Raw genomic sequence first — 27,162 nt, 5'->3', positions numbered from 1 at the left:
CTTTCCTGATATAATGCATTTTTTCAAAAATATCTGTGTTAAATATGATTATTTGAATGAACAGACAAGTGGTTTATGTGAAGCTCTACAAATATGACTAGCTAGCTAGTTTTTAACCAAAAATGTAAACATAAATGAACATTTTGTTGCATTGTTCCTTCTTTTATCAGCATTTTCTGACTTTCCTTATAGTGTCAACCTAAATTATTCACGTTTTGTAATTTGTTTTATTTATTTATGGTGTAGACTGTTGTATGTTTATTCTAGGCGATGGCTAGCCATATGTAGCTGTATTAATATGCAACTCTATTCTTATTTAGTATCTTTGATCAATCTAGTTCATATGATTATCAGGCTACTTTACTTTTGTTTTGTTTGTAAGGCCGAAATTACCTTTTGAAGTGACTATCTTACAAACTTTCCCTGGTTCCAAAACATTTGTAATTATCTCTGGTTATGATGATTGTCATATATGCATTTTAAACCATAAATAAAGAAGCTCTAACATGACCAGGATTCAAAGCCAGAGATGAGTCAAAGAAATTTATAAAAAAAAAAAAAGTGTGATTGCATGGATTGAATAACAGAGGCATTACACTGCTGTCTGTGCCAGGGAAGGTGCTTGCAAGGATTATTCATAACTAGCATGTTGCCCGTGGTGATCCACAGGCTTCAGATTGGGTAGTGTTTATAAAATAGTTAGCTGCTATTTTTCAAGCATTATAATAAATTAGGCAAAGTTTTTATAATGAGTTGGAACGGCGTGAGAGTCCAGAATGTTTTTAGAACGTTAGACCTCAATAATTTTTAGAAGAAGAACTCAACCCTTTTATTTCCTGTTAATTGTGTAATTTTTTTTTTAGGTTAATTTACTGTCTTAATGTATTTAGAAATTGTTTAGGTTCTTTTCATATACACACTATTTGTTGTGTGGGCCGCCGAAGAGGAGGTACTGCTGGCCCACCACCAGAGGGCGCCCTGCCTGTTGGCAGGTTTTAGGCACTAGAGGGCGCAGTAGCCAGGAAGGGGGCTGTCATCACCTGTCATCAATCACCTCATCTCTTCATCCATAAAAGCCTGGGAGAGACACCATAACTCTGCCGAGTTATCTGCTTACCTCACAGGTAAACCTACTCAGCCATTTTGTGCCGTTCGCACATTCATTGTAACTGAAGTCTTTGCAGTTGTGACTTATACTTGCAGCTTGTAGCTGAGTTTGTGGAAGTTGGAGGAGTTGGCGTCTCCACTCTTCACTTCTGACTTACTAAGTATAACAATTGACACTGCACGTCCTCCAGTTTTTCCTCTGCACTCTGGGAGTATCTGGATTTATTCCTTCAGGAGGATTTCTGTGAGTTACTGACTGTTTGCTGGGTGTGCACACACCTACCTTAACCTGTTTTGTTCCTGCCAGCAGTACCGGGTCTGACAGCTGGAGCGGTGGCCACCTGGGGATTCAGGAATTGGCGGCTCTGGTGTGTTGCAGGTCTCCGTTGGCGGTGGAACTTCGTGGGTCCCGGCTCTTCTCTGGATAGGCGTCTCCTACCCTCGGGCCTGCCCACGCATCACGGTTTTGAATTGACTGTCTAAAGCATATTTGAGTGTTTGTGCACATTTGCAGAATAATTTGGAAACCCTATTGACCGTTCATTTACGCCCCCTGGCGTGGGTCCGTGCATTCACTTTCCCTAACACTATTATTATCATTATTATTATCAGTATTATCATTATTTTTATTTTATTATTACTTCTGTTTTGTCATTTGATTTTTAAATGGACCACAATGAAAATAAGTGTTTTCACTTTCTTGTGTCATCCATGTCTTTTTAATGTATTTACAATTATGTACTTACATTGAACTTACTAAATAGAATTACGCACACACTCACACTTTTAATGTAACAATGATTTACTGTCCTCTGCTGGAATGACATGTGAGTCCAGAATTTCATTATCAACATCCATTGTTCAGTGGTGTGAACCACTGTAGCTTCTCCAAAAAATATTAGTCCTATCAACTTTCCATTTTTGCAGCATTCATCCTTGACTGAAAATATGTAAGCATACCAAAGGGCAAATGTCAGCTCTTCCCAGTTTCTCCGTGATAGAAGCCATACACACGCACGTACACAAAGGCCACTTGGCAATTATAATATAGATAGGAGTCAGTTCCTTACTGCTCGGCGACCAGAAAAGTCTGACTTCACACCCAAGATGTCAACCATTGACTGCATTCTCACCCTGCGAGTTACTCATTGAACTCAAGCGTGAATATTGGCAGTGCTTCTTCACAGCCTATGTTGATTTTTGCAAAGCGTTTGAATCAGACTCCTCTATGAGTGCTGAAGAGAGGCAGAGGATGAGACTTTTTTCCCCAGTGAAAACTGGTTTTAGTCAAAGATGTATTCTAACTCCTACACTGTTCAATGGTGGCATGGACTGGGTAGGTAATAAATTATGCGTAGTTTCTATAATGATTTTAACTGAAAGTGCAAGAAATTTAAATGAGAAAGTTCTGTGATTAACTGTATTTATTATTTGGCACATTTAGCTGATGTCATGTTTTACAACTGGCAAGGTTGAGATATTTCCTTTGTTCAGAGCTTGTCTGGTTACTAGGAATGGATTAATGGTGATATCAACTCCCATTGTTCACTATTGTTACCTAATATCCCTAATTTCTCCAAAAATATTAGTCCTGTTAACTTTCCATTTTCATGGCGTTCATCCTTGACCCAAAATACATAAACACACCAAACAGCAAATGTCAGCTCTCCCCAGTTTCTCCATGATTGAAGTTGCACTTGCGCACACACACACACACACACACACACACACACACACACACACACACACACACACACACACACACACACACACACACACACACACACACACACACACACACACACACACACACACACAGAGGCCACTTTGCTTTTAATATATAGATAATCCTTCAGTCAGGCATTTTTACCCAGGGCCAAAATATGGCCATCAGGTATTGGAAGACTTTGCATCTGTCTGTTCATCCATCCGTCTGTCTGTGCTCAGCATAACTCCAGTCCTATTACTGACAAGTTTTTCAAATTCACACAGGGAACATTCTTGGGACACAGACCTTGGACAAGTTCAAAGATGGCTAACCTTGATCTATTCTAAGGGGTCAAAAGGTCACATTCTTTCTAGACACTCTTTCATTGCTTACATGCTCATACGGCTGAGGGTATTTTAGCATTGCATTATATAATATATTAAGATGTTAACGAGCTGCTGCAATTTTAGATTTAAAAAATACATGTATCTACATTTTTATAGTGATTATTTTTTGGATGGTTATGTTTCTCCTGCAGTCTTTGGAGGATTTAATTAGATTACATAGAACTTTATTAATCCCTTGGGAAGATTCCCTCAGGGAAACTCATGTTCCAGCAGCATTGTATAGCAGCACACAGGGTAAGAAGCACACAGAGCATCAAAAGTGAAAGTAAAAAACTATTTGCAAATATAAATATAAATACCAGAAATACTGCTCGCTACTGGTTAGCGTTCATTGCTAATCTGTCTAAATGTAAATCCAGCCATTTTATTTATTTATTCACTGAAAATACCGGGTTGTTGTGCATTTCGAGGCACAACAAGGGCTTCAAGATGTACAGATTCCCTTCAGATCTGAACAGAAGAAAAACTTGGGAAAATAAAGTCATTCGTGTGGGATGGAAGCCGACATCATCGTCAAAGCTTTGAGAGGTAAATTTATTGTTCAGTCCCATGTACAGTAAAACTCACCTAAACCGTCATCGTATAAACCGGATATTCGCCACTGGACAAAAAAAGTCCCAGTGTTTTTGTACTGTTTTCCATGTAATCAACATCGTATATAACGGATTTTGTACAACAGATTTTTCACTCACTTCAGATAAAATATCCCATCCGATCGCAATGTATTTCCATTAAAAACCCGTCGCATGTGGGACCGGAGTCATTTCCATGATTAAAAACCCGGCCATTTATTTTTTTCAAACCGTGTTCAGACTCGAACCCGCAGCCTGGACATGCACCCGTTAAATCAGAAACCACAAAAGGCTGTGATTTGACACTCTTCTGCTTCACTTCTTTGTCTCCCATCATATTTTAATAGTTTTTACAGTGCGCACGCTGATTACAAATGGATCAGAAAAGTCTGCACATTTACAGCAGCAGTCTGTAAAAAGAGGAAATTGTACAGTTTACCTTTGAATTGGAGGTGATGACTGTAGAAAGAAAAGCGTGACAGTGGTACAGAAGTAAAAATCAGGCTTTAAATTCATTAAATAAATCATCATGAATTTAAATTCATGTAAATTTGCTATCTTAACTATTTTTATATTGATTTTGATAGCACCTGTACCTGGATGTGTTGCTGTATGTGGTTAACTCATTAAAAATGTTGAAAACATGAAAGGTTCATTTAGCAGTTCACCAGAATTGGCCCCAAAATGGCGCCATTAAAGGGACCCTAGGTGATACAAGCTTCGGTGTCTTTGCTCGATACAGAGCTTCATTCGAAATGTTTCAAGGTGTTCGGTACACGTCTCGAAGCTCTGATTGTAATCGACGGTGATAGGATGGAGGAATACGTTAGAGAGCCTTGGTGAGTTTTCACGAAAAATTGCATTTTAACATGTTGATTTGCCGAGATTTATTCAAAATGCCTGACACGTGTATGTTTGAATATTTGATTGAAGGGACAAATAGCTTACTAGAGTTAGCTGAAATGCTAACTTCCCGTGGAACAGTGCTGGCGATGTTAGCATTAGCACGTCGCTGTTATGTCACGTTGTTAGTGACCTTGTCGTTTCACTCCCCTACAAATCCAAGCATTAAGATGAGTAATGACAAAAACGTTTTTGCGTTGATGTCAGATAATACGCTGGAGGACAGAACGCCACGATGTGAATTCTTGTAAAGGCGAAGGTTTTGAAATCACATTTACTTTAGCACGTTAGCTAACTAGTAATGCTTGTTAGCTGCCGGTTTCATTGAACAGAGCAGCTGCCCGGAGTGGATCCGGATCGCCAGTGTCACTGAGAACAGTTATTTTTCCAGATGATTTGACATGAATTATCTGGCTTGTCTAACCACAGTTTATGAAGTAGTTTGATGTTGTGTACACGTAAAGTGCATGCATTCTGGCTCTGTGTATGGACGCGGGGTTAAAGTCTTGGTCAATAAAGTAATCCATATGACAGTTATTTAGCATGGTCAGTAACCTTGGCGATCAGGACAGATGTGTCAATCAAGACTAGGATCTGCAGTTGACTCTGCACATCTGGTAAATCTGGGAATAAACCCTGTTGTTCGTCATTTGTCCTCAAAGTGGACCATGTTGTCATCTGTGTGTCCCAAGGTGGCTGTCAGGATTCGATTTAGGGTTTAGAAATTTGGAGTTACTTGTACTCCATGGGGTAAAAAAAATATATATGTATATAAAATAATTTTGGAGTGCCTTTGCCATTTAATGGAGCCTGCTTTCAGTCAATTAATTGTGATGCTCAAATGAGATGTACAGTTGAGTACAGTCCATCTAGGAATTTTTATCCCCCACTGGCCAAAGGGGGATGTAGGCAGTCAGTGTGGTTATGATTTGGAGAAGAAATGAATGTGAATTTATATGATACTATAGTTATTGTGGTGTGAACAACTGTTGTCATAGGACCTTCTTCAAAGGGAAATTCTAATAAAAGGTAAGTTGTAAGTGGGCCATGCTAAAATGCGAAATGGGGACTGATAATCACGAAATGGGGTAAAATGTAACGAAATGGAGCAGAGTGAACCAGACTCCAAATAAATACCTTTTATTTAATTATTTGGCTTTTGTGTTTTTTGTGAGATGCGCTCAGTACATGTAGTAGGGGCAGGTGCACCATCGGGCGTTTAAGAGATGAGACTTCAGTCAGTGGGTCAGTCTGCTCCATTTTGTTACGTTTTACTCCCATTTCGTTATCGGTCACCATTTTGCTAAAAAAAAAAAAAAAATTAAGTAAAAGTACTTAATTGAGTCATATTTGGAGTCAGTCTGCTCCACTTTGCTATGTTTTACCCCGTTTTGTTATTATCATTCCCAATTTTGCTTAAAAATAATTTAATAAAAGTAATTAAGTAAATCATATTTGGAGTCATTCTGGGTCATTCTGCTCCATTTTGTTACATTTTACTTCCATTTCATGATTATCAGGCTCCGTTTCGTCCATTTCGTATTTTAGTATAGACGCTCCTCAGATGCTTTTGACAAGTTATATATGTGAGAGAAACCATGAAAGGTGTAAAATCTCCAATCAAAGGTATTGCGTCCACGTCCATTTTCTCTGGGCCCCTCCCCAATCGGACCGGGAGTGACATGTTTAGCCGCATGTTCTCCTTGAATTGCTGGCTGTCTGAGTGGTGTCCAAAAAATGAGGTGGGCTTCATAGATAATTGGCAAAGCTTCTGGGGAAAACCTGGTCTTGTTAGGAGAGACGGCATCCATCCCACTTTGGATGGAGCAGCTCTCATTTCTAGAAATCTGGCCAATTTTCTTAAATCCTCCAAACCGTGACTATCCAGGGTTGGGACCAGGAAGAAGAGTTGTAGTCTTACACACCTCTCTGCAGCTTCTCTCCCCCTGCCATCCCCTCATTACCCCATCCCCGTAGAGACGGTGCCTGCTCCCAGACCACCAATAACCAGCAAAAATCTATTTAAGCATAAAAATTCAAAAAGAAAAAATAATATAGCACCTTCAACTGCACCACAGACTAAAACAGTTAAATGTGGTCTATTAAACATTAGGTCTCTCTCTTCTAAGTCCCTGTTAGTAAATGATATAATAATTGATCAACATATTGATTTATTCTGCCTTACAGAAACCTGGTTACAGCAGGATGAATATGTTAGTTTAAATGAGTCAACACCCCTGAGTCACACTAACTGCCAGAATGCTCGTAGCACGGGCCGAGGCGGAGGATTAGCAGCAATCTTCCATTCCAGCTTATTAATTAATCAAAAACCCAGACAGAGCTTTAATTCATTTGAAAGCTTGACTCTTAGTCTTGTCCATCCAAATTGGAAGTCCCAAAAACCAGTTTTATTTGTTATTATCTATCGTCCACCTGGTCATTACTGTGAGTTTGTCTGTGAATTTTCAGACCTTTTTTCTGACTTAGTGCTTAGCTCAGATAAGATAATTATAGTGGGCGATTTTAACATCCACACAGATGCTGAGAATGACAGCCTCAACACTGCATTTAATCTACTATTAGACTCAATTGGCTTTGCTCAAAATGTAAATGAGTCCACCCACCACTTTAATCATATCTTAGATCTTGTTCTGACTTATGGTATGGAAATAGAAGACTTAACAGTATTCCCTGAAAACTCCCTTCTGTCTGATCATTTCTTAATAACATTTACATTTACTCTGATGGACTACCCAGCAGTGGGGAATAAGTTTCATTACACTAGTCTTTCAGAAAGTGCTGTAACTAGGTTTAAGGATATGATTCCTTCTTTATGTTCTCTAATGCCATATACCAACACAGTGCAGAGTAGCTACCTAAACTCTGTAAGTGAGATAGAGTATCTCGTCAATAGTTTTACATCCTCATTGAAGACAACTTTGGATGCTGTAGCTCCTCTGAAAAAGAGAGCTTTAAATCAGAAGTGCCTGACTCTGTGGTATAACTCACAAACTCGCAGCTTAAAGCAGATAACCCGTAAGTTGGAGAGGAAATGGCGTCTCACTAATTTAGAAGATCTTCACTTAGCCTGGAAAAAGAGTCTGTTGCTCTATAAAAAAAGCCCTCCGTAAAGCTAGGACATCTTACTACTCATCACTAATTGAAGAAAATAAGAACAACCCCAGGTTTCTTTTCAGCACTGTAGCCAGGCTGACAAAGAGTCAGAGCTCTATTGAGCCGAGTATTCTTTTAACTTTAACTAGTAATGACTTCATGACTTTCTTTGCTAATAAAATTTTAACTATTAGAGAAAAAATTACTCATAACCATCCCAAAGACGTATCATTATCTTTGGCTGCTTTCAGTGATGCCGGTATTTGGTTAGACTCTTTCTCTCCGATTGTTCTGTCTGAGTTATTTTCATTAGTTACTTCATCCAAACCATCAACATGTCTATTAGACCCCATTCCTACCAGGCTGCTCAAGGAAGCCCTACCATTATTTAATGCTTCGATCTTAAATATGATCAATCTATCTTTATTAGTTGGCTATGTACCACAGGCTTTTAAGGTGGCAGGGCTTTTAAGGTGGCAGTAATTAAAGCATTACTTAAAAAGCCATCACTTGACCCAGCTATCTTAGCTAATTATAGGCCAATCTCCAACCTTCCTTTTCTCTCAAAAAGTCTTGAAAGGGTAGTTGTTAAACAGCTAACTGATCATCTGCAGAGGAATGGTCTGTTTGAAGAGTTTCAGTCAGGTTTTAGAATTCATCATAGTACAGAAACAGCATTGTGAAGGTTACAAATGATCTTCTTATGGCCTCAGACAGTGGACTCATCTCTGTGCTTGTTCTGTTAGACCTCAGTGCTGCTTTTGATACTGTTGACCATAAAATTTTATTACAGAGATTAGAGCATGCCATTGGTATTAAAGGCACTGCGCTGCGGTGGTTTGAATCATATTTATCTAATAGATTATGATTTGTTCATGTAAATGGAAAATCTTCTTCACAGACTAAGGTTAATTATGGAGTTCCACAAGGTTCTGTGCTAGGACCAATTTTATTCACTTTATACATGCTTTATCTATCCATGAAGCCAGAGGACACACACCAATTAGCTAAACTGCAGGATTGTCTTACAGACATAAGGACATGGATGACCTCTAATTTCCTGCTTTTAAACTCAGATAAAACTGAAGTTATTGTACTTGGCCCCACAAATCTTAGAAACATGGTGTCTAACCAGATCCTTACTCTGGATGGCATTACCCTGACCTCTAGTAATACTGTGAGAAATCTTGGAGTCATTTTTGATCAGGATATGTCATTCAATGTGCATATTAAACAAATATGTAGGACTGCTTTTTTGCATTTACGCAATATCTCTAAAATTAGAAAGGTCTTGTCTCAGAGTGATGCTGAAAAACTAATTCATGCATTTATTTCCTCTAGGCTGGACTATTGTAATTCATTATTATCAGGTTGTCCTAAAAGTTCCCTGAAAAGCCTTCAGTTAATTCAAAATGCTGCAGCTAGAGTACTAACGGGGACTAGAAGGAGAGAGCATATCTCACCCATATTGGCCTCTCTTCATTGGCTTCCTGTTAATTCTAGAATCAAATTTAAAATTCTTCTTCTTACTTATAAGGTTTTGAATAATCAGGTCCCATCTTATCTTAGGGACCTCATAGTACCATATCACCCCAATAGAGCGCTTCGCTCTCAGACTGCAGGCTTACTTGTAGTTCCTAGGGTTTGTAAGAGTAGAATGTGAGGCAGAGCCTTCAGCTTTCAGGCTCCTCTCCTGTGGAACCAGCTCCCAATTCAGATCAGGGAGACAGACACCCTCTCTACTTTTAAGATTAGGCTTAAAACTTTCCTTTTTGCTAAAACTTATAGTTAGGGCTGGATCAGGTGACCCTGAACCATCCCTTAGTTATGCTGCTATAGACTTAGACTGCTGGGGGGTTCCCATGATGCACTGAGTGTTTCTTTCTCTTTTTGCTCTGTATGCACCACTCTGCATTTAATCATTAGTGAGTGATCTCTGTTCCCCTCCACAGCATGTCTTTTTCCTGGTTCTCTCCCTCAGCCCCAACCAGTCCCAGCAGAAGACTGCCCCTCCCTGAGCCTGGTTCTGCTGGAGGTTTCTTCCTGTTAAAAGGGAGTTTTGCCTTCCCACTGTCGCCAAGTGCTTGCTCACAGGGGGTTGTTTTGACTGTTGGGGTTTTTACGTAATTATTGTATGGCCTTGCCTTACAATATAAAGCGCCTTGGGGCAACTGTTTGTTGTGATTTGGCGCTATATAAATAAAATTGATTGAAAATTGATTGATTGACATAACACCAGATTAAAAGGTGTGAAGTTTTTATCACAAGGCCAGTCTTCAGACTTCCTTCATGGCATTAAGGTGTTATTTATTAGACATAAGACAAACCATGGAAGGTGTTAAAACTCCAATCAAAGGTATTGACTTCACACTTGATTGAGGACTAAATCTCATTTGAAAAGAATATGTGATATGTGAAATAATCAAAGGATTTTATATATCTTTGACTATGTTGTTTATATTACAAATATTTGGATTGATAAATTTTCTGGTCAAGAACATTTCATTTCATATACGTTATATGCAAACTAAGATATGTGGTCCATAATGCATTTACATTATTGCAATCAAATGTTTATGAATAGGTTTATATTAGAAGTATTTGCAATGATCCATTTCCAAGTCATTAAGAGTTCATTTCATTGTTAATAAGAAATGGTTTTGGTTCATTTTCTAGTCAAGATCATTTATTATATGCAAACATTTGTGTGTGTGTGTGTGTGTGTGTGTTTTTGGGTGGGGGGTCCATTTCCTAGTCAAGAACATTTATTTTATGTTGGTGGGGTCTTCTCACATTTTTAGTAGGAATTTTGTGTAATTTTGTACAAATCCTTGTTATAGTTTGATAATATGCATATTGTAATATTGTACAAGATTAACACATCTGTCTGGCTATCCGTCACAAAAAAGGGTATAAGTGTTCTGAATAGGGTTGGGTATCGAAAACTGGTTCCTGTTTAATAATCTTAAAGAAATCGTTTGATCCACTGACATCAGTAGCCTTTTTGCTTAACGATTCCATTATTGGTCCTTCAGTTGACATTATGCCGGAGCGGCCGTTATTTTTGAGGGTGTTTTTATTGGGAAAATGATTGTTTTCTATGTTGATTGCAGACCTGCTGCAGAGCGGGTCTGCTTGAAGCTTGAACCAGTGAGGCATCATTTCAACTCGCTGCTTCATTGGTTCTCAGCTTCGCTTTTTTTTTTCCCTCAAAAGCAGCAGGTCTGCAATTTCTTCATTAACCCCTCTCAAACGGAGAGGGAATGTGGGGTAGAGTGGGTGAGATCTGCCTGCCTGCTTTCTATGTACTTGGAGAGGTTCAAACCGCTTTAATAGAGGGGAAAAAGCCCATAATGCAACATCAAAAGTATGTCGGTATGGTATTGTCTCATCTATATATCCCCTTCTAAAATATATCATTATACTTTATAATACAACCCAGCCCTACTTGACAGTGCATGTCTCAAGTGCAAAGAAGAGTGGTGGTAGCACTACAGCTGAATAGCTTTGAGATTGGTCTCAAAGGATATCCCTTTTCACTTTGAGACCAAGGCATCAGCTTTGAGTCCTCTGAATGCTGCTCAGGATCTGGCGATGGCGATGGCTTCATCGTCTTTGTGAACACAATTTGACAAGGTGCTTCCGAGGTACGTAAACTTGTCCACAGCAGTGATCTTCTGGCCATCAGTCATGATTTCATGTTCTTTGTATGGTTTTCCTAGTGCTGGCTGATGACTTCAGTGTTCTTTGTGGAGATTACCAGGTTGAAGTTGGAGCCAGCATTGGGGAAGAGGTTCAAGCTGGACTGCATGTTTGACTCAGTGCTGACATTAAGTGTACACTTGCCAGCGAACGGCAAGTCACAGACAGTCTCCACTTGGCCTTTGGCTTTCAACTGCCGTCATCTCAGATTGAGCAGTTTTCCATCCATGTGTAAGTGCATCTTGATGCTGACTTCAGTGTCTGAATACATCCTGCAGCGTGGCAGGGAACACAGTGCTGAAGAGGGTGGTCACTAGAACACACCTTTGTTTCATTCTGTTAGTGACTGGGAAAGGGACGGAAGTGTTTCTATCATCCTGGACTCTGGTGAGCAGAAACCGTTGCTTCATTTCAATATACAGTGCAGAGCAGCTAAACCTTGCCATCATCTGCCAAAGACTCTTTCTGCTCTCAGTGCCACAAAAGTGATGTAGAGCTTGATGTTTTGTTCCTGACACTTGCAGTTGTGTGTCATCAGACATCATGTCACTAGTGTCCCTGGTGTTTTCAAAGCCACGCTGGCTCACTTGGAGACCTTGGTCTGGGTGTGCAATGTGTCTATAGAGTAATAGTCTTGCTCGGAACTTGCTTGCAGTCAAGAGCAGTGAGCTTCCTCTGAGATTGTTACAGGAGTGGCAATCCATCGTTGATTTGTGGATGGCAAATAAATAAATAAATGATCTACATTTATATAGCGCTTTTCCATCTGCATCAGATGCTCAAAGCTCTTTAGACATCAGTGCCTCACATTCACCCTGATGTCAGGCTGCTGCCATACAAGGTGCCCACTACACACTGGGAGCAACTAGGGGATTAAGGACCTTGCCCAAGGGCCCTTAGTGATTTTATGATCAGGCTGGGATTTGAACCACGTTCCTTACCACTGTTGCTCTGGGGGTTGGTAAGGTTAGACCTTACCTGTGTGAAGCGCTTTGAGGCAACGCTGTTGTGATTTGGCGCTATATAAATGAAAATAAATTGAAATTGAACCGAGGATCCTCTGGTCCAAAGCCCAACGCTTTACTGCTAGACCATCACCTCCCCTAATGGCACCATTGAAATAGGCCCAAAAAGACGCCTCCAAAACATTAAAAGGAAGCCTTTGCATGGTGCATCAACTGTCATGCCAGAAAGGAAAAATGTATCGGGATTATGTCAATTAACCCAGAAAGGATCATTCATAGGGAAAGTGACAGACTGGTTTGGCAGTATTTTGTATCGGGAAAGAAACTTTATGCATAAGGTTTTACTGATCAGTGAAACAAACTGTGCCAGACAGTGGTGCCTGCTCGTTCAAACCCCATCTCTTGTAAAACAGTCTCTTTCCATCTTAACTGTGTTATCTCTGCCCTGTTAGTTCTGCCTTAACATTGAATAGACACACAATTATATGTCGTATGTTCATACAAGAAGCCTGACAGAATTTTTGGATGCCTATGCCATTCACTCTATTAGTGTGGCATGGTGGCATAGTGGTTAGCACTGGTGCCTCACAGCAAGAAGGTCATGTCATTGATTCCCTGCCTTTCTGTGTGGAGTTTGTGGTTCCCCCTCCGTGTCTGTGTGGGTTTCCTCCGGGCACTCAGGTTTCCTCCGACAATCAAAAGCATGTTTATTTAGGGTGTGCTCTTTTCTCTGCCCCTGACCAAGGCAGTGTCTACATCTGGAGTTGGTCCCCGGTTGCTGGACTGTGGCTGTCCACTGCTCCTAGTGGTTGGTGTGTCTAACTGTAATTAGGATGGGTTAAATGCAGAAGACAGGTTTCGTTGTACATATGTATATATGTGCAATGACAATAAAGTTTCTATTCTATTCTAGTGTGTTTAAAAAAATAAAAGTCTGCTACAGATTATAGTTATGGAACACTTAATGATGACAAAATGTAACTGGTACTTGATATTTTACCATAAAGGTTATTGTAACTATAAAAGAAAACACATGTCCAAATATAAAGACCATGGGTGCAGAAAATATTTATTTAACCTAAAATGTAAGCAGTGTACATGACATAATATTGAACATCTAAAAATAAGTTAATAATAAATGAACAAGATGACCTTGCATTTAAAGCATGCAGTAACGTGGGGGAAGCCTCCAAGTGTAAACAATTGGATACACTACACACTAGGGATGGGTATTAAGATTTTATCTATCGATTCTGCTTATCGATCTGATTCCCTTATCGATACCTCTTGTGAATTTTGTACTAAAAGTAGGCTTTACAGGTTTTCTATGTATTTCATTGAGTCTTAAAGTAAATAAATATGAAATTGGTCACTGTATCCTTGATCTATGGACATAAATAAAATAAACAAAATGGTGTTTCGCTTTGAAGTTATTAAATCCGACTGGACTCTATCGTTCTAACTTGACTCGGCAGAGAGCCACGCAGCATTTGGAGCTGTGTGAACAGAAAGGAGAACGATTCTCGTTTCTTTCTCGCAACAAGACAGGAGTCCCAGTTAGTAACTTTAATCCGCACAAAAGTGACTCACGATTGACATATTCAGGGATGAAAGTGGTGAAAAACAAAAAAAAAAAGAAGCTGAAACCCAAAATTACCCCCCAACACCACCTGCACGAAAATATTTTAATTCTAGAAGCTCTGAAATGCAATGTGGGACTATTCGAGACAATAAACTGCAGTGAGTGCAGCATCTATTTAGGTGAGAGGAAAAAAAACAACAACAACTTTCCTTATTCACATTCATTCTAGTAGTGTTTTGCTCTTACTAGGATGCAGCAGTTTTCTAGCTTGGCAGATAGTTCTGGAGGAAGTCACTGAAGAAATTAACACATTGAAAATATTATTTGACCGAAACAAACTGTCATTAAACTTAAATAAGACAGGGATGAAATGGAGGTGTAAGAGTCACTAGGTGTTCACAGGAAACACGTATGTATGTATGTATGTATTTATGTATGTTCATTGCTAGTTGGTTTTATATTTTCTGTTGTGTATTTATTCAGGTTGAAGTGAAAAGTGAAGTGAAGTGAAAACTGTTTATTCCGAACATTTGATACAACAACAAATACAAGCTAGATCAGTGAAAACAACAACAAAAAAAGTTCCTAATGTGTACCCAACATGTCCGAAAAGGGGTAGGGTGAAGCACCAGCTTATTTATCCCTATCCCTTCTTCCCCACCCTTTGCCACATATACACATAGATTCCTACACACATAAACCGATATCAATATATATTTCACACGAGGTCTATTAGAAAAGTATCTGACCTTATTATTTTTTTTCAAAAACCATATGGATTTGAATCACGTGTGATTACATCAGACATGCTTGAACCCTCGTGGGCATCCGAAAGTTTTTTCACGCCTGTCGGTTACGTCATTCGCCTGTGGGCAGTCTTTGAGTGAGGAGTCGCCCACCCTCTCGTCGATTTTTTTCATTGTTTAGGAATGGCTCAGAGACTGCTGCTTTGTTTGATCAAAATTTTTTCAAAACTGTAAGGCACAACTGAGTGGACACCATTCGATAAATTCATCTGGTTTTCGGTAAAAATTTTAACGGCTGAGAGATTTTGGTCTGGTAGTGTCGCCGTAAGGATGGCCCACGGCGCCTGACGGCGATCTGCGCTTTGAGGTGGCAGCGTCTCGCTGTTTCAAGTTGAAAACTTTCACATTTCAGGCTCTGTTGACCCAGTAAGTCGTCAGAGAACAGAGAACTTTCAGAAGAAGTCGGCATGAGGAGTTTATTCGGACATTCCATTGTTAACGGACATTTTGTAATGAAAGAACGTGTGGGCAGAGTCGCATGTCGGGCCAGACCCGACCGCAGGGGGTCGCGACAGGAAAAACACCTCCGTTGGAAACCTTAACGGGCAAGTTGGAACATGCCCAAGCTGTTAAACAATTTCTCAGTTACTCACTTGTTGAAAGCCATCAAAAGCCGCCTGAATTTTACAAATGGTTTTCAACACAGAGGTGTTTTTCCTGTCGCAACGGACATGACTCGGCGAATTTGCGCGCACGTCTTTCATTAAAAAATGTCCTTAAACAGTGGAATGTCCGCATAAAGTCCTCATGCCGGCCTCTTCTGACTCTTCTGTTCTCTCACGACGTCCTGGGTGAATTAAGCCTTAAATTAGGATGTTTTCAGGTCGAAACAGGCCGACGACGGCGTCTGGAAGCGCTGCACGACGTCCCGCTCCGTGGGAAGTCCATACACCGACAGAAACACCCCATAATCTCTCATCAGCCGTTAAACCTTTCACCGAAAACCAGTTTAATTTCTCGAATAGTGTCCACTCGGATATTCCTCACAGGTCCAGAAAAATTTTTTATAAAGCAGCGCACGCCGTCTCGAGCAGCGTGTGAAACAAAGGAATTCAGCTGAGAGGGCGGGACCACATCTCACTCAAGGCCTGCCCACAGGGAAATGACGTCACCGACACGTGTGAAAAAACTCACGCATGCGCACGAGGGTTCAAGCATGATTGGTGTAATCGCACGTCATTCAAATCCATATAGTTAAAAAAAATAAAAGGGTCGGTTTATTATCTAATAGACCTCGTGTGTGTGTGTATATATGTATATATATATATATATATGTATGTATGTATGTATATATGTATGTATGTATGTATGTATATATGTATGTATGTATATATGTATATGTATGTATGTATACACAAACATAAATATACACCTACACATACCTACTTACATACAAAATACTATATGTTTACAAGCCGAAGCAAAAAACAAAAACACCCTACCCCTCATTACCCTTCCTCCTCCCTATACCTAGAAAAAAACATATTTTTGTACCGCTGTTTGAACTGGTTCATGCTTGGACATTGCTTGAGCCCCACTCCCAATCTGTCCCACATCCTCACCCCGCAGACAGAAATACAGAAACCTTTTAATGTTGTTCGTGCCCACTGATGTTTTAAATTAAATTTCCCCCTCAGATTGCAATCCCCTGATTTGTTAAACATATTTTTAATATTTGCTGGAAGTAAATTGTTTATTGCTTTATACAAGATTTGTACTGTTTGAAAATGAACCAAGTCTGTGAATTTTAAGATTTTGGATTGTAAAAATAGTGGATTTGTATGATCTCTATAGCCAGTATTATGAATGATTCTTATAGCTCTTTTCTGCATTACTGATAGTGATTGTGTTGTACCTTTATAAGTATTACCCCATACCTCTGCACAGTACTGTAAATATGGTAAAACCAGTGAGCAGTAAAGAATGCGGAGTGAGTTGTGGTCCAGAATATGTTTCGCTATGTTTAGAACTGAAATGCTTCTTGACGAGTTTACTTTGTATACTCGTATGTTTTATGAGTCTTCCAGTTTATCTTATCATCTATTATCACCCCCAGAAACTTATTTTCATGTACCCTTTCAATATCTACCCCCTCGACTTGTAACTGAACCTGTATGTCTGTATTACAGTAGCCAAATAACATGTATTTTGTTTTACTTAAGTTTAATGATAATTTGTTTCTGTCAAACCATATTTTCAATTTTCCCATTTCTATACTGATCCTCCTCAGTAACTCCTGCAAATCACCCCTGAACAAAAAATGCTTGTGTCATCTGCATATAATACTAATTTTAATATTTTGGAAACATTGACAATATCATTTATATAAATTTAAACAGTTTTGGACCCAATACTGACCCCTGTATTTTTGTTTCTTTCTCTAAAATTGTATTTAGTCATTAGATTAGTTATTATTACTATTATTGTTGTGCTTGCTATTATTATTATTAATATATAAACAAAAATAAATTAAAAAATATTACAATTTGTAATACATTTGACTCTTTTACGACAACAAAAGCTTGACATCTGCAACTGCTTAATGCTAACTTTAACATTGAAAATGCCATAGACATGCTAACGTGTTAGCATCGGTCCCGTTTTTAAGTTATAAAATACATCTATCAACTGTTTCAGAAGACCATAACAGGTTGTTTTAACATAAAAAAGGTAAATAATACTCAGACGTATGCTCTTTAGGGTTTTATCGGGGGAAAGCGAAAGAAAAAAAAAAATCACAGAATCAATGATTGAAGCACTGCTTCGATTGGTTCAAGGTTCAAAGCAAAGTCGCGCTGCAGAAAAGTTGATTACAGACCCGCTGCAGGGTCTGTAGTCAGTATAGAGAAATTATAATTTTCCTGACAAACACTCCCAAAAACAACGGCCACTCTGAAGGACCAATAAGGGAATCGTTAAGTAAAAAGGTTATTGATGTTGGTGGATTGAATCATTTCTTAACGATACCCGAAAGGAACCGGTTCTTGATACCCGTTCCTACTTAGACAGCTCTTTTTAAAACAAGTGCTGAAGTCTGTAATACTGCCAGTCCATAACATTATTTTCAAAAGCAGTTTTTTCTATTGTTTATTTTTGTAAAAATAAGATTAAATACCTGTACATATCAGCAAATGTAAACAACTATATTGATACGTATGTCTATGAAAGGCTCATATTAACCTATTTATTTTAATTGACCAACCGATAAATTGGCCAGGCTCTACTTCATAATTTGTTTTACAAACATGGCTGTGTCAGTCAGATGAGGCATATCCAAAATAAACCTGTCTGATATTTCATGATATTAAGGAGCTGTATCTGTGAATCTTTTGTAATGGTTATGTTTCCCCCGCAGTCCCTGGAGGATTGTGGATGACTGTGGAGGAGCGTTCACCATGGGAGCCATTGGTGGAGGAATTTTTCAGGCAGTTAAAGGTTTCAGAAATGCTCCTTCGGTAAGTGATGTCTTGTAACTGTTCTGTCAGTTCAGTTACAAATTATTATCTGGAGAGAAGGAAATAATGACTTTTATGCTTCACTGCTGTGTCGCTATTGGCGTGGTCACGTTTAACCAGCAAAACCTGAAACACTTGATTTTGTCTTGTGTGCAATTTAAATTATTTGTATTTTTGGCATTTACTCATCATGAAAAAAAAAGGTATTCAAAAATGTGCAAGTAATTCCCCTCACTGATTTGTGTTTTTCTCGGTTTATTTTGTAGGGGGTGAGTCTTAGGATGAGAGGAAGCCTCAATGCCATCAGGACCAGAGCCCCACTGCTTGGAGGTAACACTTCAAACCAGCAGAAAAGTATCAGTGTTGGATTTTCAGCCACTGCTGTTATATAATCCTCTTATCTGTTATTCCTTTGTGCCCTATACCATGTGACATGCTGCAAACTTGTTTAAGGCCAAATACAGTGCTACTATGTCACACAATTAAACTCGCTGAACTCATTTGATTTGAATAGAGCTACAATGATTTTTCAATTATTGAATTAATTGCTAACTATTTTGACAATTGAATGTTTTGAGTCTTTTTAATTTGTCAAAATTCTGTGATTTCAGGCACTGAAATTTGAATTTAGGCAGCATGGTGACTTCGAGGTTAGCACTGTTGCATCACAGCAAGAAGGTTATGGGATCTCTTCCCACCTGGGGCTTTCTGCCTGGAGTTTTCATGTTTTCCCCGTGTTCGCGTGGGTTCCCTCCGGGTGCTTTGACTTCCTCCCACTTCCAAACATATGCATGTTAGGTGAATTGGTGGCTGTGCAGTGCATCCAGATATTATTCACAACACTTCATTTTTTCTACATATCGTTATGTTACAGCCTTATTCCAAAATGGATGAAATTTTTTTTTTTTTTTAATTCTACACAGCATACCCCATAATGACAATGTGAAAAAGGTTTTTTTTTTTTTTTTTTGCAAATTTATTAAAAATAAGAAGAAGTTACATGTACATAAGTATTCACAGCCTTTGCCATGAAGCTCAAAATTGAGCTTGGGTGCATCCTGTTTCTACTGATCGACCTTGAGATGTTCACTCACTCACTCATCTTCAACCACTTATTTGAAGGAAGGGTCACTGGAGGGGCTGGAGCCTATCCCAGCAGTCATAGGGTGTGAGGCAGGGTACACCCTGGACAGGAGGCCAGTCTGTCGCAGGGCTGCATATAGACTAGGGCTGAAATGATTAATCGAGTAATTCGAATAATTTGATTACAAAAAATGTAATGCAAATTCTTTGCCTCGAAGCTTCGTTTAAAGCTGTAGTACATATGCCAGGCCTGTAGGTGACACTGTAACGCTCCCACAAAAAAATTAGAAGAAGACCATAGAGCATGCCCATAACTAATGTAAGCGCTAATCAATGTAGCAGGCAATGCTACAAGTTTACAAAGCCACACGCTGAGTAAAATAAAGCCTTTTAAGAGAATGGGTCTGTGTTGATCGTCTGAAACGGACTTACTATGCATTTAAAGTGAAGCAGTGTGTTTATATATATATATATATATATATATATATATATATATATATATATATATATATATATATATATATATATATATATATATATATTTTTTTTTTAAAACGTGGTTTGCGTCACTGGCTGTTCTCCACCTCTGCAGATGAAGCGAAAGGAAGCGCACTTTAAATGAATCATGTTTAACTATTAAAAAAAAAAAGCTTATATTCAGATTTGATAAGCGTTTTTATCAACAGGCTATAGAGTTAATTTATCAGTGCAGCTGTTATGGAAATGTTGCACTCCACAGCTGTTTTTTCAAAGGCTTTGTTATTCACCAAGTATCCACAGAAAACAAGGAATTTGACTTCGGTTTGAGCTACTCTGTACGGCATGTAGAAATATACACTAAACACTGAATAAATCACAGTAATAAAAAGTGCAAATGAAATGTGCAATAGGGAAAAAAAAAAGACCTGTCCGCAGACTGAAGATTTCTCAGAGCGCCTGGGCTTATGGTTTGGCAAAGCTCCAAAACTCTTAATAATGTGAAAAAATAAATAATTACCTGGGAAAACAGAGTGAGAGGGAACATCCTAAACTTAAAAATCTGCATGATGGCACAGCGACATTGTGCCATTGCTCAGGGAGAGCACTGCCACTACTGATATTGTTTAAAAATACAAAAGTACTTTTTTATCCGATTACTCGATTAATTAAAATAATCGATAGAATACTCATTCCAAAAATATTCAATAGCTGCAGCCCTAATATAGACAAACACATTTACACCCGCATGCACACCTGTGGTCAATTTAAAGACAAAAAGGTAAGCGATGCAAACTGACGTAAATCCACTAATTACAATTGGCGCAATGCATGCTGGGAGAGGGTCTTGTCCGTGACGTCTCGGCAGCGTCCATGATGAGAGGGACAATTTGCGGAGGGCTAAATGTTAGCTGTAAATTTGTCATTTTCAAATGAAGATTTCTCCGTTGAATGACAGATCTGGGCTTGCAGATTTACTTTACTACATTCATAAGGATCTCATATGTAAATGTAAGTCATTTTTTGTTCAAAAAATCTGACTGCATTTTTTTCAGTGCAGGTCTCCTTTAAAGGTTTCCACAGTTTCAACAGGCTGACCATCGAGTGAAACTGGCTGTATTGTCAGTTCTTGCTTTGTGTGAACAACAGGCTCCGTTGTTTTAGACACATTGATTTCTAGTTGGCTGTCTAGACACCAAGCTTCAAGAGCCTTAGTGTGGGCAAAATAGGAGGCTTCACCAGAAGAGTCATTTCTGTAGCAGGCCAACTAGGGCCATGTCATCCGTGTATTTAATCAATTTAAAATTTGTCATTAAGTGCAAATTAATTTAAAAAAAAAAAAAAAAGAGTAAAGGTGAAAGGACGCTACCTTGTGGGCAGCCAGTGCATATGATGAGCTCTCCTGATAGAATGTCATTATTAGCACAAATCCTTTCAGGGCGACAAGAGAGAAAGTCTGATCCAGAGCATCAGGACTTTTTCAATATTTATTTATTCCTTTTATTTATTTTATTCCTTTTACTTATTTATGTTTTAAATTTTTTTATTGTGTTTTTAATCTTTGCTTTATTTTATTCTGCTTTTTAAATGATGTTTGTGAAGCGCCTTGAGGCAACTTCTTGTGATTTGGTGCTATATAAATTAATACATTTGATTTGATTTATTTAAATCAGCCAGCCTTTTCAGAAGAATGTGTAATTTCATAGAATTCAAAGCTGCACTGAAGTCTACAAAAAATCCCTAGCGTATGCTTTAGCAAGCGAAAGCTGCTTTGAAATCACGTCTAGCAAGGTCAGCACGGCATCATCAGTACGTCTGTCCCTTTTATAGGTGAACTTTAGAGGGTTTAGTTGACCGGCCACTGTGGTGGTCAGGAGGTCAACTAAAACTCTCCATAGTTTAGCATAATATGGAGGTTATGGCAATGGGCTGAAAATCTTCAGGTTTGGTTGCCCCTGGCTTTTTTGACTTTATTATTGAGAATTTCCAAGATTTGGACAGTCCTGTGACAAGGAGGGAGTTAAACAGTCTCGAAGACTCCTTCTAATTGAGGAGCACAGTAGATGGGCTTTCAGGCTGTCTGGGCCAGTGGCCTTGTTTGGCTTCAGTTTAAAAAGACTTTTAGCCACAGCATCCTCAGTGATGGCTGTGGGTGCTCCTAAGTAATCTCTAATGCCGCGTTCACACTGGGCGCGACGCGACAGCAGCGACAGGTTGCCATGTAATCCCTATGGAAGGACGTATTGTGGCACGAAGCCACGCAGCACGACGCGATGGACGTGAATGAAGCGACGCGAGTGAAGCGATTTTGAGCGATTGGCGCGTTTGTGGCGCAATATTGCGTTGCGTCACGTCGCGTTGCCCACCTCCCCAAGTTGAAATATCTGAACATTTTTTGTCTTGTCGTGCCGCGATGACCAATCAGGGACTGAATATGTAGTGACGTGGAGATGTCTGGAGTTTGACTGAGTTGGATGTGAACATGTCCTGTCTCTGGTAGCAGCCTGTGAGCAGGAGTTATGTCCCTTTTGTCCTTTATTTCACAATTGTGACAGAGTTTTTGGGGGAAGGGCGAGCTGCAGCCCCACAGCAGGCAGCGGAGAGTTTTTTTCTTCTTTCATATGCGCGTGCAAGCGAATCGTCCGTGAAGATTATTTTATTTATTAACTACACAGATGCATAATAAAACAAATGGTGACTGGTTCATCAACACAATTATGACAGAGTTTTTGGGGGAAGAGCGAGGAGCAGCCCCACAGCAGGGGCAGTGGAGTTGTTTTTTTTAATTGTTTACATGTGCGTGCGTGAACAGGACAGGAGGTCCTCAAACTGGGTCCTGCAGAGGCGGAAGGACCGCTGAAAGCGGCCGTCATCCAGACGCAGCTCCTGTAGCAAATAATGATACTCCCCAAATTGGGAACGTCTCATGACGTTTGTCAGCTTTCCACAACAACTCGCTCCGTGTGATCAAAGTCCGTCATGTTAACTAGACTGACAACCGGAGCCAGCGAGCGGAATGGAAGCTCCTCCTATTTGATGACGCAATGGGGTGAATTTTCACAGCGAAAGCAGAGCAACACACCGGGCGGCACATCCGACGCGAATTTGTGGCGTCTGGTCGCGCCCGGTGTGAACGCAGCATAAGTTGCTCTTTACTTTTATTGGACCACACCTGTATCTGCTTATGAATTGTTTTAATTCTTTTGACCACAGCCTTGTATTTATGCAAAAAATGAATCACATTGTGGTCAGATTTTCCAAGAGGTGGTCTGCATACCACTTTATAAACCTTGGGGATGTTGCCATAGCAACGATCAAGCGTCCGATGTAGACATGTGGGACAGTCTACATATTGCTGTAGGGTAGGCAAGTGGTCAGACAGATTGCAGGAGTTAAAGTCACCCAGAACGAAGACGGGCTGGTCAGCAGAGCGGGGGAGTGCATTATTACAGCTCTCTGCTTTTCTCTCCCCTGCTGCATTTAATTAATTGAGAAAGTAATCGATAATGACCATATTCATTAGTTGCAGCTTTAGGTTAGAAATTTAATACACCCCTTCTCACAGACTGCTATGCTGATTGTTTTCTTCATATGGGAAAAGAGACTATTTAACTTTCAGCTCTAGGCTTTGTATCACTTTCCATTACAGAAATACTCAGCAGAATTGATAAATTCTTCACAACACAATGAAAGCTTCACTTGGTTGTGACTTTGTGTTGCAGGAAGTTTTGCCGTGTGGGGAGGCCTCTTCTCCATGATTGACTGTGGTCTAGTAAAAGTGCGAGGGAAGGAAGATCCCTGGAACTCAATAGCAAGTGGGGCCATGACAGGAGCTATCCTTTCTGCAAGAAGTAAGTAGTCTTAGAACAAGGTGACATTTGTCACACTCAGCACATGCATGCGTCCTATAGGTTGCAAAAATGAATGTTGTAGAGAGGCAAATTGCTTGTAAAAGGAGGTGGCGGGTTAAAGTTGACTTATGCCATTGTTTTTATATGAGCCATTCCCTCTGTACAGTTATAAGATTTGTATTTTTTTTTTAAGCTTCATTAAGTCTTTGGTGGCAGCACGGTGACTTAGTGGCTAGCACTGTTGCCTCACAGCAAGAACGTCATGGGATTGCCTCCCCCCCCAGGGCCTTTCTGTGTGGAGTTTGCATGTTCTCCCCGTGTTTGTGTGGGTTCCCTCCAGGTGCTTCAGCTTCTTCCCACTTACAAAGACATGCAGGTTCGGTGAATTGGAAACTTTAAATTGACTGTAGGTGTGTGTGTGTGTGCAGGTGTGAATGTGTTTGTCTAAACATGGCCCTGCGATAGACTGGCATCCCCGTGGTGTCACGCCCTATGACTTTTGGGATAGGCTCCAGCCTCCTTGTGACCCTAAATTTGAGTAAGTGTTTGTAGAAATGGATGGATAGAAGTCTTTGTGATATTTGATAAAAGGAAATGTTCATAGACTGTAGTTCACACCAATGATGACCAGCTCAGAAGGTTATTTCATAAAACCCATCCCCTTGACATGGGATATTAAACAACAAGGTCATTTGGAGTGTTTTGTTGGAATGGGTGTTCCAGTGCACAAGATTGTCTGTCCCAGAACAGGAAATTGAGTGCAGCATGTGAGGTCTTATATGTGAAGTTATTCATCTGAGCTATTGAATGTCACACAGTAATCCTACTTAAAATGGCTATTATAATGGCCAAGTTATAAACAAGGAGATGAAAATTAAATGGTGGGTGGTATTTCTTCAAACTTTTTTTATGAACTACATTTAACAAAACAAGCAATTTATTAAAGGAGAAAAACCAATAAGAAGGACAAGCAAGCAAACAGAAAACAAAGAAGAAAAAACAAACAGCGGTCACAGGATATTTAATAATTCAAAGATAGTTGGCTTAAATGAAAAATAAAATGGAAAAACAACATGCACATATGAACCCAGTATACCTAATTATCCACAGAAAAATGATATGCACTTAAACTCTTTACGTTTTGCCTTGGGGAAATACAACCCCAATTCCAATTAAGTTGGGACATTGTGTGAAATGTAAATAAAAACAGAATACTATGATTTGCAAATCCTCTTCCACCTATATTCAATTGAATACACCACAAAGACAAGATATTTAATGTTCAAACTGATAGACTTTATTGTTTTTATGCAAATATTTGCTCATTTTGGAATGGATGCCTGCAGCGTGTTTCAAAAAAGCTGTGACAGTGGTATGTTTACCACTGTTACATCACCTTTCCTTCTAACAACACTCAATAAGCGTTTGGGAACTGAGGACTCTAATTGTGTATGATTGGGTATAAAAGGAGCACCCCCAAAAGGCTCAGCCGTTCACAAGCAAAGATGGGGCAAGGATCACCACTTTGTGAACAACTGCGTGAAAAAATAGTCCAACAGTTTAAGAACAATGTTTCTCAACGTTCAATTGCAAGGAATTTAGGGATTCCATCATCTACAGTCCGTAATATAATCAGAAGATTCAGAGAATCTGGAGAACTTTCTACACGTAAGCGGCAAGGCCAAAAACCAACATTAAATGCCTGTGAGCTTAGATCCATCAGGCGGAACTGCATTAAAAACCGACATCATTGTGTAAAGGATCTTACTGCGAGGGCTCAGGAACACTTCAGAAAACCATTGTCAGTTAACACAGTTCGTCACTAGATCTACAAGTGCAAGTTAAAACTCTACCATGCAAAGCGAAAGCCATACATCAACAACCTCCAGAAATGCCACTGCCTTCTCTGGGCCCAAGCTCATTTGAAATGGACAGACGCAAAGTGGAAAAGTGTGCTGTGGTTTAATGAGTCCACATTTCAAATTGTTTTTGGAAATCATGGACGTCGTGTCCTCCGGACAAAAGAGGAAAAAGACCATCCAGATTGTTACCAGCAAAAAGTTCAAAAGCCAGCATCTGTGATGGTATGGGGGTATGCCTATGGCATGGGCAACTTACACATCTGTGATGGCACCATCAATGCTGAAAGGTACATCCAGGTTTTGGAGCAACACATGCTGCCATCCAAGCAATGTCTTTGTCAGGGACGTCCCTGCTTATTTCAGCAAGGCAATGCCAAGCCACATTCTGCATGTCTTACAACAGCGTGGCTTTGTACTCGTAGTTAGAGTACGGGTACTAGACTGGCCTGCCTGCAGTCCAGACCGGTCGCCCATTGAAAATGTGTGGCGCAAAATACGACAACGGAGACCCCAGATTTTTGAACAACTGTTTTCGTAGATCAAGCAAGAATGGGAAAGAATTCCACCTACAAAAAGCTTCAACAATTAGTGTCCCCAGTTCCCAAATGCTTATTGAGTGTTGTTAGAAGGAAAAGTGATGTAACACAGTGGTAAACATACCACTGTCCCAACTTTTTTGAAACATGTTGCAGGCATCCATTTCAAAATAAGCAAATATTTGCACAAAAACAATAAAGTTTATCAGTTTGAACCTTAAATATCTTGTCTTTGTGGTGTATTCAGCTGAATATAGGTTGAAGTGGATTTGCAAATGATTGTATTCTGTTTTTATTTACATTTTACACAACGTCCCAACTTCATTGGAATTGGGGTTGTAAATTAACCATATTCTCGACACTTTATCCCCTAATTGTTTTTGTAAATGTATACAGAGAGTTGTCTGTTCAAGGGGATGTAAATGTTTAACAACTTTGATTAAAGACCAGCTGTAGGGCATGTTTTTCCTGAAGGCAGCATTTTGTTGATGGCCTTTTTATCCCCCGCTGGCCAAAGGCCCCAAGAAAGATTATGTCATGGTGATTTCCATCCGTTTGTCCGTCTGTCCCAAAAAAGGTGTAAGCATTCTGAATTCAACTCCTCTTACCAGCTGTCTCAAATGGAAAAACCTTGATTTCACAACTGCCTAATATAACTGTCAAGTTTCAGATCAGTGTCCACTTTAACCCCTAGGTTTGTGATGGTTGGCTTCCTATACTGGGCCAAGGAACGCAGATCTGGCAAGGGGGTCCCAGTGGAGCCACCAAAAATCATCACTTGTGTTGTCTTATCATTGAAATTTAAGAAGTTCAGAGCCATCCAGGCTTGTATGCCCTCAAGACACTGTGCTGTGCAGGGTTTTAAACACAGATTGGAAAACCTCAAGAATATTGTTTTTTTCAGAAAAGCTGTTAATTGACTGTAAACTGTCTTCTCAAGGATTTTTGAAAGAAAAGGAAGATTGGAGATGAGCCTGAAATTGGCAATAACTGCAGGATCTAGCCCAGATTTTTATTCAGAGGTCATGTAAC

At 39.6% G+C, this 27,162-nt stretch overlaps 1 protein-coding gene across 1 annotated transcript in view; it reads left to right on the top strand.

Annotated features, from left to right (window-relative positions):
• Nucleotides 1-4,515: 4,515 nt before the first annotated feature.
• The window catches only part of timm17a (translocase of inner mitochondrial membrane 17 homolog A (yeast)), a 37,815-nt gene continuing 15,168 nt past the window's right edge, over nt 4,516-27,162 (top strand). Inside the window, exons 1-4 of the mRNA XM_034166096.1 lie at nt 4,516-4,633; nt 18,222-18,321; nt 18,588-18,651; nt 23,604-23,732. Coding sequence (XP_034021987.1) covers nt 4,608-4,633; nt 18,222-18,321; nt 18,588-18,651; nt 23,604-23,732 — 319 coding nt within the window. The 5' untranslated portion in view covers nt 4,516-4,607. The remainder of the gene's footprint in view (nt 4,634-18,221; nt 18,322-18,587; nt 18,652-23,603; nt 23,733-27,162) is intronic.

Source organism: Thalassophryne amazonica, chromosome 3, assembly GCF_902500255.1.
Source record: "Thalassophryne amazonica chromosome 3, fThaAma1.1, whole genome shotgun sequence".
In the NCBI taxonomy this organism is placed as follows: Eukaryota; Metazoa; Chordata; class Actinopteri; order Batrachoidiformes; family Batrachoididae; genus Thalassophryne; species Thalassophryne amazonica.
Note: the sequence above shows the minus strand (reverse complement) of the source record. Positions and strands in the feature narration are given on the sequence as shown.